The sequence below is a fragment of the Ascidia mentula genome, chromosome 8, assembly GCF_947561715.1.
Source record: "Ascidia mentula chromosome 8, kaAscMent1.1, whole genome shotgun sequence".
NCBI lineage: Eukaryota > Metazoa > Chordata > Ascidiacea > Phlebobranchia > Ascidiidae > Ascidia > Ascidia mentula.
Window position 1 is genome coordinate 8495367 of NC_138573.1, and position 13935 is coordinate 8509301.

General features: G+C 36.5%; 2 protein-coding genes across 3 annotated transcripts; one reads left to right on the top strand and one right to left on the bottom strand.

Annotated features, from left to right (window-relative positions):
- Positions 1-6397, bottom strand: LOC145910676 (uncharacterized). Of its 2 annotated transcripts, XM_082997863.1 has the most exons (13): positions 5390-6397; positions 4879-5084; positions 4491-4702; positions 4179-4326; positions 4031-4117; positions 3836-3973; positions 3642-3768; positions 3235-3451; positions 2010-3149; positions 1655-1808; positions 857-1578; positions 624-793; positions 1-470 (listed from the first exon to the last, which is right to left on the bottom strand). In XM_082997863.1, exons 1-13 carry the CDS (start codon positions 5401-5403, stop codon positions 218-220), a joined length of 3588 nt encoding a protein of 1195 aa, XP_082853989.1. In that variant the 5' UTR covers positions 5404-6397; the 3' UTR covers positions 1-217. The 2 variants fall into 2 exon arrangements, with proteins under 2 accessions (XP_082853989.1, XP_082853988.1); XM_082997862.1 differs by lacking the exon at positions 5390-6397 and having other exon boundaries at positions 4879-5363.
- An 820-nt stretch (positions 6398-7217) lies between these two features.
- On the top strand, positions 7218-10543 carry LOC145911860 (uncharacterized). The gene is made up of 5 exons (XM_082999303.1): positions 7218-7331; positions 7461-7609; positions 8414-8572; positions 9482-9652; positions 9756-10543. The coding sequence occupies exons 1-5, from the start codon at positions 7300-7302 to the stop codon at positions 10331-10333; spliced, it is 1089 nt and encodes a 362-aa protein (XP_082855429.1). The 5' UTR covers positions 7218-7299; the 3' UTR covers positions 10334-10543.
- Positions 10544-13935: the final 3392 nt, after the last annotated feature.

Sequence of the window (13935 nt, forward strand, 5' to 3'; positions counted from 1 at the left end):
TGTTACAAATGATATTTTATTCCGCTAGGTCTGGAATCTTTACTGTTGCATGAAAAGGTTGAAAAAACGCTCAGTTTTAAGTAATAAATATAAAACGATAAAAGAGATGGGCATTCTGAATGAAATTTTTCACAATAAAACATTGCCCGAAAAATAAAAAAACAATTTAATAGAAAAGAAAGAAATAATCTCAAACACTTGCAATGCAAAAGCAATATTATTTGTCGACCTCCTCAGAGGTCAGTTTGTCCACTTCAGGTTTATGAACATCACTTGTTTGCTGAATTAAATCCTGAAACTTTGAAATAAGGTCAACACTGTTTTCCCCAAGCATAGAATGTAATTGCACATCCATATCAGCATCATTTGAAAGTGAGATGGGAAATGAAATTGCTGAGTTGCTGTCTGAGTTTAAAAATGGCAAACGTAGGCGCTTTGAAGGTGAGAATGTTGAGCCATCCATTGAATCCCTTAAAAAGCACGTAAATGAACATGATAATTAATTATTTTTTGTTGAAGTTTTAGAAACACAAACAAAAACATAGTTCTAAACAATTAACTACGTAATGATATGAATTTTATAGAAATTACTATACTCTTCTTTAAAACTAGGTAATTCTTACTCGGTGTCACTGATAACTCTTTGTGGTGTGTTCAGTGTTGCAAAACTGCATGGTGATGGTGGAGGAACTCCAGAGTTCATCCAAGGGTTGACAGGAGAGGATGGTCTTGAGGTCATTAGGGAAGGAGGGTGTGCATCCAGTGGTGGTAAAGACAATGCAAGAGTTCTTACCTGAACAATAAAATCATTTGGAAAAGCCTACAGTTTTATAAAAAATATTTTGAGCAAGCTTACAGCATCCTGATAGTCAACAGAGTTGCTGTTAATATTGATAGAATCCAACAATGAATCCATGCTTGGTGTGATTGGCCTAGGTTGAAAAGATTCTTCATCTGACAGTTCATTGTCAATTGTTTCTTCTGCAGTAGATGTTGGTTTTGAAACAGCATTTGTATTTAAGAAACTTGGTGGATCACTTGAGGTAACGCTTGATGCACCAGAGCTGCTTGGTGTTACCCCTGACTGTTCGGCAGCAAAAGCAACCAAATTGTAATGAGAACTTCCTGCGGTTTCTTTGTTAGATATTTGCAAGCCTAAAGCTTCTCCAAACATTTCACCTTCTGATGAGTTTCCTTTGGTTGGGCTGGAACTTAACGACTCCTTTGAGGTCATTATAACATCACCATGAATTGGGTGACTGACAGGCTCAGTTGGCTGGGATACAGTAACAGCTGCCTGTGGTGCAAATCCAACTTTGCTTGTACCACACGAAACTATAGACAAAGTCATCATTTTTCTGACTGCACCATCATTGGGCATCATGGCCCTTTGGACAACATAGGGCTTTCGGGATTTTCTGCTTCTGTTTTGAGGTCGGTATAAATCCCTGCGTCGGTTAAGTGCTTCTATTTGTCGGCGAAATTGAACGTCACCATTTCTTTCCTGGACTTTTTGACGTATCTCATCTGGGTTTGGTGAGGTATCCATAAGATTTGTATCCAATAAATTTTCAGTTCCTTTGACCAAAAATAATATGTTGGTGTACAGTACCTAATAATTTGAATGGTAGTTAAAAATTTCATTACAACATACTCATAATTTTTCTTCTTCGGGCTATGGGTGCATTTGGAACTGCAAATGATTCGGCAGATGATACTGGATTTGTAAATTTGCTAACTCCTCTTCCATGATTCTTTTTGGTATTTGTATTAGCAACTGCTTGAGTTGTGTCATTTAAACTATTAACCTGAAAATAAATTTTTCATGATAAAAAAATAAAACAATTCATTTAATACCATCTGTTAAATGCAATGACTGGTAATGCACTTATTAAACAAGTAAATGTAACACATTAAGTGTACAATCTACATTAGTGGTATACTTTTGATCAGAATGATGTTTTACAGCAATTTCTGTCTGCACTTGCACATATGGTAAATCCACTTACATTGTTAAGAATGTTACATTGAACGCTTGCATGAGATGTCTTTTTCTCATGTTGGAAAGTGCATTTTGCATTTGGGGGGGATTTTGTGACATCCTTTAACTCAGAAGACTCTTTAGCCTTATTTCGTCGCAGAAGGGAAGCTGCTTGCAGCAATGCTATAACGCCAGAAGATAAAGGCGCTTTGACAGGTTCAGAATTGGTTGTGGTCGTGTGTTCAATCCAATCGTAACAGAGCCTGAAATGCCCTGGCTTTCCCAGCATCAAGAATATTTCGGCAATTTTTAAATCACCTGAAGTTTCAGAGTTCCACGATTTTAAAGTGCTGGAATTTCCATTAGTAGCCTGATAATTTAAATAGTTGTTGCTTCCTTTTTCTATGTGAGGTTCAACAAAATTTTGGGTTGCCTTTACATTATTAGTGTTGTTGTTGGCATGCTCACAGCCATTTCGTTGCTGTTGTATAAGAACTTCTGTGTATTTTTTTTGTGTGCTTTGCACTTCATTTGCTAGAGTCATTTCTTTCTTCAGGTAACTTCCTCCATGTTCAATGATGTCTGTACTCGGTATCTGACTGTTTGCATCAACTGACATGCTTTCGATAGCGAGCGGGGAATCTTTGGTTTTGGGTGACAATGCTGAATCTGCGCTTGATTGGGAATCTGTGGACTCCAAATTTATACAATGTGGTGTTGGGGAACCATTTGCAAACACTTGGACTGTTTCCCTAAAAGGTGAAGCCATTTCCAGTTGAGTATTGTAACCATCAGTGGGGTATAATGCCAGTGATATGTTTCCACTGGTCAATGGGCTACGACTGTGAACACTTATTACTTCAGAGGTAGTCAAGGCAACACCTTGATTGTTTGTGGAAGTTTCAGATACTCCGCCTACATTGCAAACTTCACTTTGAACAGTTTCAGGTGCTTGAGTAACTTCCCCATGCTTGGTGGCATCATGTATAACACCTTCACCATCAGACACTGGTTCTAGATTGCTAAATTCCTCATCTGAACTGTTACATGCATCTGTGGCAGCCTCATGCACCTTGACAATCTTTTTCTTGCTTTTAGAACAGAATTTTCTTTTGCCCATTTTGCACATGGCATAAGACACTATGCAATGGGATTTCGTTTGTAGCACCTGCATGACACATACAATTGGTGTATTACATTAAATTAAAAACAAAACAAAAAGTGTTCAAACAAAACCAATGTTTTTTGCCTACCTGATGGATTTCAATTTTGGCCTTTACAGGCATATCTGGAGGCACAGAGATTCGCAGGTTGCTTGGAATGTTGTGTTGTGGCGATGAATTGGATGTCAGGGTTGGCTGCAACTGACCATATTCAGCAACCTCAAACATCTTGTCGCTTAAACTTTTCCATTTTTTGGTTAGATGGGCCAGAATTTGTGACAAATGACAATCCATCGGTAAATTACATCTAAGTTTAACACAACAACTATTTTAAACACACCTGTCTATCTTAGTTCAATAGTAAAATGGTTTAAACTTTAAATTTATTATATTAGTTTTTATTACATATATATTTATTACTTAGAGACACAGTTTATCATTACTTACATACATAATTCACACATAAAAACAATAAACGATTAAATAAATTATTTTACCGAATTCTAGGATTGTGGCCCAACAAATGTACTTTATTCCAAGCTTCCATTGTTAATGGACACAAATCAACATTAACCCGTAAAGGCAACTTTACACGTCGACTTTCAGTGATTGCAGATTTTTGCACTAAAAATCACTCAACTATTAATTAGGAATTCAAACCAAGCACATGCACACAAAAGATATGACATACCTTCCTTATCATGTATTTTTTTCAAAGCCTTGCAGATTGGGGTTTTAATTCTGTATGTCTTTCCTTTAATTCGCACACTTGTTGAGCCAAGGTTAATGAGCTCTGATAACTTTAACATTTCCTTTTTCTTTAACATATCTAAATATAAAAAGTTTAGGTTTGGGCACAACCAGTCTGATAACAATGTAAGCTTACATCCACCAAATCTTTTACAGAGTTCCCCATAGTTGATGACGGCGCTCAACTCTTGCAGGGCCTTGCTTGCCTGATTACCACTGCCAACTACAGAAATGTAAATTTACATACTATTGTACTTCATTTATAAGATTTTAAATGCACATACCATCATCACCCAACAATTTACTGATAGTTGTCCATGTTCTGTAGTAAAGATGACGCACTTGGTCTTTTGTTTTAATTACACTGTCATCGCCTTTCCTTTTATGCTTCTGTGCAATGGCCTTCTGCACAGCTTCAAAGTCTTTTCCATGCTTCAAATTAAAATATTTGCTTACATTTATATTTTATCACACTTTATTAATGTAAACAACATTGTCATGTGATCTACCACACAAAGTAATGAAATATAACAGGTATGACAATCAAACAGGAGAGTTACTTTGTTTGTTATAATAGGCAGGCAGTATATACTTACCACGGCAACAGCTTCAAAAAAGTGAATTTTATCATCTATGCTCCATTGTTCACGAACCCTCTTTTTCTTAACAACCATTGCTTGAGCAGTGTCTTGGGGCACAGTGAGAGGTTTTGTTTTGATTTCATCTTCGATCAGATCATGCAACACCACAGATACAGTTTGCTTAATTTGCGATGTTACAGTTGGCAACTGCGGCTGATTAGCGTTTCCTGAAGTACATTAACAACATTTACAAGAGTTTTAGAAACAGTATTAGATATTGCAGACACACTAGGAAATCACATCATGGCAAAAAGCGTTTGGGCACTTTCCAACATGTAACACATACACACCTGTTACGATTGTATTAGAAAATCATGTGCATTAAAACTATGTTTTCTCATACCTCCAAGTGCTAAATCGGGCTGAAACCGTTTGACAGGTTTTACTGTAGCACGAAGCACCGGACCTTCCGATTGCTTTGAACATACAGCAGTGTTCCGTCTTCTCCAAACCCTACCTTTTTCGGGCGTTTGGTTGTCATTTGCTTTAATAGAGGAATTCTCGCAGTTAATGTCAACAGCGTCGTTGTCCACTGATACCATTGACTCACTGCGGAAAAGCAAACTGTCATGAATTCTACACATGTAATCGAAAACACTTCACGACCACGCCGCACTGCAGTGTCTTCACAAACATGGCCGCCATTTTTAGCTGCTCCAAAGTGCTTTCTGTATATCGGTGCTTGGCGAAGCTACAGAAACATCTTTTATACTCATTTAGGTCGATGTAGGGATTGACAAAAAAAATACAAGACTACTCTCCGGACTGGTTTTAAAAACGTTCTTGATAACAAAAACATTTCAAACAATGTAGCAGCAGCAGCGGCGGCGCCTCCATCACGCAAATTTACTTACCTAGCATCGTGCATTGTGTTTTCAGATATATACGTTACTTCCTGTATCTACATGTTGCTGACGGTTAGCTTGATATCTGATGAACGCCAATTATCGTTCGAAATAGTTTATAGTTTGCGCAATGGTTTCACGGAAACCGCTTGCCTAGAAACTAACCAATCACAACCCTGGGAACAGACAATAGCAAAATAAGCAAGTTGACCATTACAAACAGCACTTTTTGAAGTGTTGGAGAGTAGACCCACCAACTTGAAGTGATTTTAAATATAAAATTACACTCTTTGTTACACAATAAATGATTTTTCTATTCTGGGGCAAAATGAGCAGGAAAGTCTGCAAATGTTCCTGTAGTTTTTCTTTTTAGTTGCTTGCATAGTAGTGTTTGAAAAGAAACAGAATCACAATATTTCTCCTAGTGAAAATTTTAGTTGTTTGCATAGAAGTGTTTAAAAAGAAACAGAACCACAATATTCTTCAGCTACTAACAACAAACAAATTGGTTGTAACTGCTACTTCGTCAAATTATCAGTCATAGCTAAAATTTCCAAATAGATTTTAACTTTTGCAAGGACTTCTGTAAATACCTCAAATTTGCTGTGTGTCAAAAAACACGAACAAAAACAAGTGATGATAAAGTTGGCAGATTGTAGTTGCCAAGGAAAAAGTATATTTGTCAGATAACATTCATTTTCCAATCGGTTTTATATTATTTTTTGTTAAAATGCTGAGATATATCATTATTCCAATGAATTTAAACATTATATTTTCAGGTTTATGGTAAACTAATGTTATAAACGATTTTAGGTCATTTTGGTTGAGAACAGACTAACATAGCTGACATTTTCTTTGTCACATTACCAAAAATAAGGTTAGGCACTCTGTATGCCAGAATATAGTTGATCAAAATGCAAATTGAAAAACAGATTATATACAAATGTTATGTGGCAGTTTCATATTAACAAAATGTGAAAATCACAGGTGCAACATATGTGGAACAGAAATATTAACACAAAAAAAGCTGAACACATTACATTTAGGATATAACTTCCATGTAACTTAAAATTACTTATATACTGAGATGAGAATGTAAACATTAAATAGTCTGAAAGGTTTGCATTATCAAAACGTTGGTTATTATGTACAGTTTAAGTGTTATAGATGCTATTTGTTGCACAACTACTGTGATCTCTTAAATCAACAATACAAATTGATAGTGCCAAACAATTTAAAATTAACAATTTTATATTATTTATTTTATGAACAACATTCACTTAATAAATATTATTTCACCAAAAGTAAGTCATCACGTGGTTTACGTTTTACATTACTTGAAGATGTATATGACCTAGATTGCAAATTTACATCATTAAAAGTAAGATAAAAGTAAATAAAAAACTTGGCAACTATTCTCCTTCAAACTATGTTAATAATGAAAAGATTTATTCAAATAGGTTTGTTCAATCGGCATTAGAGATTGATGCAATTGATCAAATAGTTCTGTTTGCGGCCAATCAACATTTCCATATTGGCAAAGCAATTTGTTGTTTTGATCGTTTGGCGCGAAAAAAGCGACTCGACCGTAACGGATTATCACGTGACTGTTCAGCTGATTTACCGATAAGTCGGGTAAAGTGGATTACGTAATGCGATAATTGTCATAAATAAAAACGAATTTTGCAAAAAGCAATAATTGCACGTGACTGGGTGACTTTGTTTCTCCTGACTACAAATGTAATTCTAGCGAATGGTTGCTAAAATGTGCTTAACTGTTTCTATTACGTCATAATGTCTTGCCTGAGTTATTTTACTTCGTGAGAAAAAGGCAACCTAACCATGAACAAGGCACGCCTTAGTTGGTTGGTGGTGTATATTTTTCTGTTTTTGCGAAGACTTTGTGTGATTACGCAACGATGAACTACGATTGCCAACGTCCCACTTCAAGGTAAGTCATAATCAATATGTATATTTATCTGTAAGGTGTGGATAATGAAGAGCCAGAAATTAGTAACTTGCATTCCACTTTTTATTTGGTATTTTATTAAATATTATCAAAAAGTCATTTGGTGAAAAGGGTGATCCGTCCACCTGGTGGAGGTTCAAGTAATATCTTTGGTGTTCCTGAGCAAGCTGGTTCAGCTCAAAAGAGTTCAACAAATCCCAGCTTTAAAAGCAGTGTATTTGACCATGGCCCACAAGCAACAAATTCAACAAAGCCTGCAGGTTGGTTAATATTTGACTTTATTAAGCTTAACGTAATCTGGTATAATTTTACTTTATGTTAGTAGTCATCATTATAGTGTTTTTGTTAATGAAACCCACCGTATGCCGACATATTTCAGATGTTTTTTTCTGTATAAGTAACTTGTCAGAACTACAGACTGGAACTTTCAAATAACCCTGAATCAATCCTTGTTTTTGTTGAATTATTTGTTTGTGGTTGGTATGTTGTGTTTTGTGTATTTTGAACTCAATTAATTGACTTTACACACTAAGAAACTGCTTGACATTGCAACAACGTCACCATTGAAAAAATCCATTTCGTCCTTGGATTGACGAAAAATTGGCCCTTGTTTGGCAACAATGTCACTGCCACCTGAAAACATGAAAACTAGGTGTCTATGATTATAAATAGGTTAACAAAAGTTTGTTGAACAAATGCAAAAGTTGAGAACAAATACTTGTATATTAAAACCTGCATCTTGGTTATGGCCACAGCAAGAATGAAAAGTTAGATCATGCTGTACTTCACACTTAAAAATATCTGACTGTATGTTGTGCAGGCCTAGGAAAGTAATATGTGATCTACAAACTATTGTTTCAATATATACATGATCTTTAAAGATACATTGCAATGACATGCAAAATGAAACTCATTTGTTTTCTCTGATTTCCATGGGCACTATTGTGCAGTAATTCCTGAAATATTAATTTCTACCTATCTCACCTCTCAATTAACTTCACATCTGATAATATTATAGTGTCCTCAATTGACCACTTTTTGTCAAAGTTGTATGCTTATCACAGCTCAGAAAGTTGCATCAGTTAGCAGAACATACATAAGTACAGTTTTCCAAAAAGAACCCAAAAGAAAGACGAAGCCACCATCACCAACATTTAGTTCAACTATATTTGTAGTTAATGATGAAAACAAAAGTGTTCGTCCAAGTATTGCAACAAGGCCAGGTTAGTAGAATTAGAAAAGAATAGTTTGTTTGTAAAACTTTTCAGAAAGGCAGAACCACAGTTTATTTTAGGTTTGTATCTTTTGGTTGCATTTCCTCAACACCTATGTTTGCTTTATCCTGAAATGTATTGTATAAACTTAAAATTTAGAAAACAATCTGTAAATAGTGTTTGAAACATTTGTTTTCCATGCTTACCAGTAGAATTCTAGCTTTGGCTTTCCTTTTCAAAATCTCAATACAAATAAAAGCCTATGATTTTTTAAAATTGTCGGAATATAATGGTGATTTTAATTCAAAGAAATGTCAGTAATGAGAACTTAAATAACAGTTTTTCGACAAACATTTTTAAAAAGGTTTAGTTTTTTCTGCACAACCTTTCATAAAGTCTTAATGGTTTAATTTGTTCTTGTAGGGCCATTTTCTTTTAATGAATTACCCAATATTTATATAGTACTTGCTGGTGCACTGTTTTGATAAGAGACTGACAGTTAAACATTTATTTGCAGCACCTTGGGAAGCGAGATCAAGCTCGCAAAAGCTTGTGCTAATATAAATGTTTAACAGTCAATCTCTTATCAAAACAGTGCAACAGCAAGTACTAGGTATAGACCAGAGACTCACATGGTACATTGAAGAAATCCAATATTTACAGTATCACAATAAATTATTATCTGATAAACCAATGTATTTACTTCAATGGGGTTAACCTCTGTGCGATCCATAAAGTGAAGCCCTAAACTGACTTCTATCTACAGTACAGTTTGATTTTTTCTCATAAAAAATGTGTTGGAATGTCAAAAAATTGTGTGGGATTGGTATTTCCAAAAAATAGATTTCCGAGAACTTATGGAACTTAAAAAACAAAGCTCATGTCAATAACATTAAATATGCTTGATTAAATACACAGACTCTGCAAGAAAAATCAGCAATGTGCCAATGTTTGATTCTTCTGGAAAGCGACCAACTAGTGCACCTTGTCGACCCCAGAGAAACAACAGTCGATTAAATATTTTTTCTTGTCCAAATTATCCTGTGAAAGCAAAACATGAGCCAGGGAAAAAAGTTTTTCCCAAAACAGGTTCTTATAGTCAATGTAGTTGCATGTCATGAATTTCTGCTGCAGTGCATGTACATTTTAGAATGTTAGATTAGATTTTTAGCTAATTGTGATTCTTGTTTAGCAGTGAAGCCAGCTAATGGAAATTTTCGATCATCCGTCTTTTCACAAAACTGTGTGGGCAAGGCAACAGTTCCCAGGCCAATACATTATTTAAAATCAACTGTGTTCATGACCCCACCACCTTCACCAAGTGTATCAACAAACAGCAGCAAAACTTATTCTTCAAACCTCAAGGGTGAAAAGGATTACAAAATAGGAAAAAGACAGATAACGAAAGCCAAGAAAACATATTTGTCTGGTAGCAGTTGTGATACAAGTAGAAATGAAGCGCCCAAAGTTTACAGCTCTGATTCAGGCAGATCCATGCTAAATTGTCAGCAAACCTTAGACAAACCTCATCAAATTCCAGTCCAAGTTGAAGAATATGCAGTTTCTCCTAATGGAGAAGCGAAACTAGTTTTAAACCGAAAGTTAAAAAACAGCCAAACATACAAATCTGTAGCATTTTCCTCTTGCGAAGATCCCCCGTGCATGTGGACATGTGACCAAAACCCTGTACCTTTTCAATGCAGAAAAGCACAATCAGCAGCCAACAGGTCACAGGTTTTTGACGAGCATGTAAGCACTTCGGCTGTGTAGTCATCCAACAACAAACCTTTTCTCCTGAAATTTCCAATTTTGAACAGAATGTGATATGTCATATGTGGCGTTCATTGGTTCAAAGCGTTATTACGTAGAATGAAGTTTGTGCATTTTGTCAAGTAAATTGTCTCCATGCAAATGTAGTACTCTTTGATAGTTTTATGTGCAATTATTGTGTAATAAAGCAAACGCAAATCCCCACTACATCTGTTCATTCTGCAGTTCGCAGGGATCCTATAACTGGAGAAGAAATTGGCAGCGGCGATAAAGTGCAAGAGAAAGACAAGGAAGCCGTGGAAGAGAAGCCGTCTGTGGTTGAAAATGGGAAACAAGCCAATGGCAACGAGCCTCATCTGGGGGCCCGCAACGCAACAGGCATCCGTTGTGCTCAACCACCGGGTGGTCGCTCCACTGTCACATTTGGTTAAACCAGTAAAAGTTTCCTGAGTGTCGTGAACTTTGTGTTCTTCTGAATTTGGTACTTCTCTTTAATTAAGTTTCGCCGCTATCAGTAATTACGTAGGCTATTATCCACGTCAAGTGTTTTCTTGCGTTATCCTTTTAAAAAAATTCGAAGCCAAACTTCGTAACAGTGTTTGTTTCCATGTGCATGTTGCTTTAATGGTCGCTGCTGACGCTTTTTAGTCAAGTGAATCTCTCAAACCTATTTATTATTTGATAAATTTTCTTTCACTGTTGTAAAATAACTGGTGCTTTGTATTGTCGTTGGCTGTATAAACATAAGCAAACTTAAATGAGCTATGTTTGAAGAGGGTTGTTCAAAAACAGTTGTGAAGTGAAACAAATGAATGTGCTGGGTCGGAGTATAATTTTGAATCCGACTGTGCGAACCACAGAAATAGTGTGGTAAAAAGTGAGGATCGATGCCTATAGGTCGATATTTTCTGTAATATGTGTCAGAGGCAAGGAAAGCGCCCGACAGTTGTTAGCACTCATTGCTGTATGGGTTATAAAAAGGAGAAATTACCGTCCTGTTTTATTTAATATCTTCTACATTTATGTCGCGTTAGAATTCCACAGTGTTGTGGTTTGTCGTACATGAACCCTGTAGTGGAAATGACAACAAGCACCAACAAATCTGTTTGTTACTATATTGTTATTTCCAGCCATTTGCAAGTCTATTTCTTGGAGTGGTGTTTGATAAATAAAGTTCATAGTTCTGACACCGCGTCAACAGTGGATCTGACTACACGATGCTGCTAGTGAAGGTTGGTGAAAAATATTTTGGTTTAGATTGGTAAGTTTTGGGCGCCATAAATTGCAGAGCCCCATTTTTTGTCACCGAGAAAAAAAAACATATATTTTTCACAAACACTCTCTATGTGTATGAACGTATACTTTAACAGAATATTTCAGTGTAACGCAGTCCTATTAAATGTTGTTAATGTCATGATTTAATTAATTGCATGCAACCTCCGACGGAACCTCTGGGGTGCTTTCCGGTACACCAGGAATCCGGGGAACCTATAGCGTGATTAAGTATTATTAGCGCCATTCACGTGTGTATCATTGTACGACCAGAGACTACTAAGTACTTAGTAGTTTCTGGTACGACCATGAGCGGTGCTCTGCAAAACCGACCAATACAAATTCCCTCATGGGATTTGCACACCAGCTCGCACCAGCGTGTACGTTTACACGTAATATCGGACCAATTATTTCCTGGACAAAGTAACAATTGGCTTACATTCTACATTCCACGTTTACCTCGTATTATTTAGTTATATATATCGCTGCTTAAACGCCAGTTGAGACATTTGGTAAACACTTCTTCGTGTCGATCATGCGTGACCAGTTTTTAACCAATCACGTTCTTGTGCTCTCTCCACAGCACTGTCCAACTTATCCTATTCTAATTCATGCCATTCTGATATGCGCTATTGGATGCTACTGCTTACCGATAGTGAATCAAAGTATTACCAATCAAAAGATTGTTGCCAACCTTCGGGCTTGTTTAGTTATAATACTATGAGTGAAAACTGTTGTCCATGTTATTCTGGAAAGCTAGCCAAGGTTTGGAGAACTCGCTTAAACCAGGCAGCAGCCTTATCTACAATTCTACAGCCAGCGGTCAATTCCTACTGGAGATGCATTCATGGTTCCGACTTCGCGTCATCAATGGGTCTGACGTCACAATGCTGCAGATGAAGATTGGCGGAAAATGCATTGGTTTAAATAGGAGTTCTTCAATAAAACGCGTGTAACGCTGCGGTAAATCATTTTGTGGGAACATTATTTTGTTTGGACAAAGCAAAAGTTGTCGAAGAATGTAAATACCAAGCACCAAAAACAAAAATTTACGTTTAGGCTAAGAAAAAAGTCTGGAATTAAACGCAACAAGCGCGTCTAGCAGCTGCATTGCATTAATGTGCGCGATTGATATCTCGTTAATGGGTAAAACCGCAGCATATGAAACAGAAGACTCAAAATCAAATTATAAACGCATTCCCCTGTTCTCTAGGTCACTTCAGAAAGTTCTGCAAAATATATTGAAATTAAGAAATTTTTCCAACTCAGTTGTACTCATTAACAAAAAATATAATAGATAAGCTTTAGTGTCCGTTTGCTGTCAGTTTCCATGCGATTTTGCCGTTAATTCCAGACGTTTTTCTTCGCCAAAAGTTCCGTTACTCCTATCTATACCAATGCATTTTCAATTAATCTTTGCTTGCAGAATTGTCACGCCAGATCCACTAATGGCGCAGTCGGAACCATGAATAGCATTAAATAAAGATCAATGTTGGAACAGCACAATAAGACTTGCAACAGGGCTTGTAATTATTTTCATGACACGTGTCACACTGTGACATGTGTCATCAGGCCCGCCTCAGACTTGAGCGGTAATACTAATTACAGTCATATCTCGCGTGCAACCGGCGTATGACCAGAGACTACTAAGATTATTTGTGTCGTTGGTACGTGTGCAGTGTTAAGTCTCCACTTAGTAGTATCTGATATGACTAAGTTTGTGTCAATCTCTGGAACTTATAAAAAAACTACGAAAATTCGGCGAGTAACGGCAGAGTTATGTGCGTTTAAAGTTTTGTCGACCAGCGTCTATTTGGTCTACGAGCGCAATCGCGAAAATACTGATCTCTCGTATTTACAACAGGATTTGTGTGTTTGTTTGTCACCGCATGCGCGACAACGACAAAATAAAGCGAGGCATTCAGCACAACTTGTTGAACTGTGTTGAACAACCGGACGTAAATCGTAACCACGCAAACTTTATTGAACAACAAGAAATAAATTGTAAAGCAGTTACTAAATACCATTGACTGGATGACTAGATCTTAGCAGATTACTGCAGTATCTGCGAAAGTTTGAAATACTTCAAAGACTGGACCTGTTTCTTCTGTCGGCTCTGCACTGAACCAAACTTATTAACCTGGTTACAGTAATTTTTGCAGATGTGAATGAAAGTGGTAGGATTATTGTGACGGAATAAAATAAGTTTTTATCCCAGTGCCATGCCCATATTTTTCATGATGTTGTACCTTTTACAAATTTGGTTAAGGTGTGCTGCTAAATTTCAAATCATTTGGGTAACCTTATATATGCCTGTTTACTTTAGACCT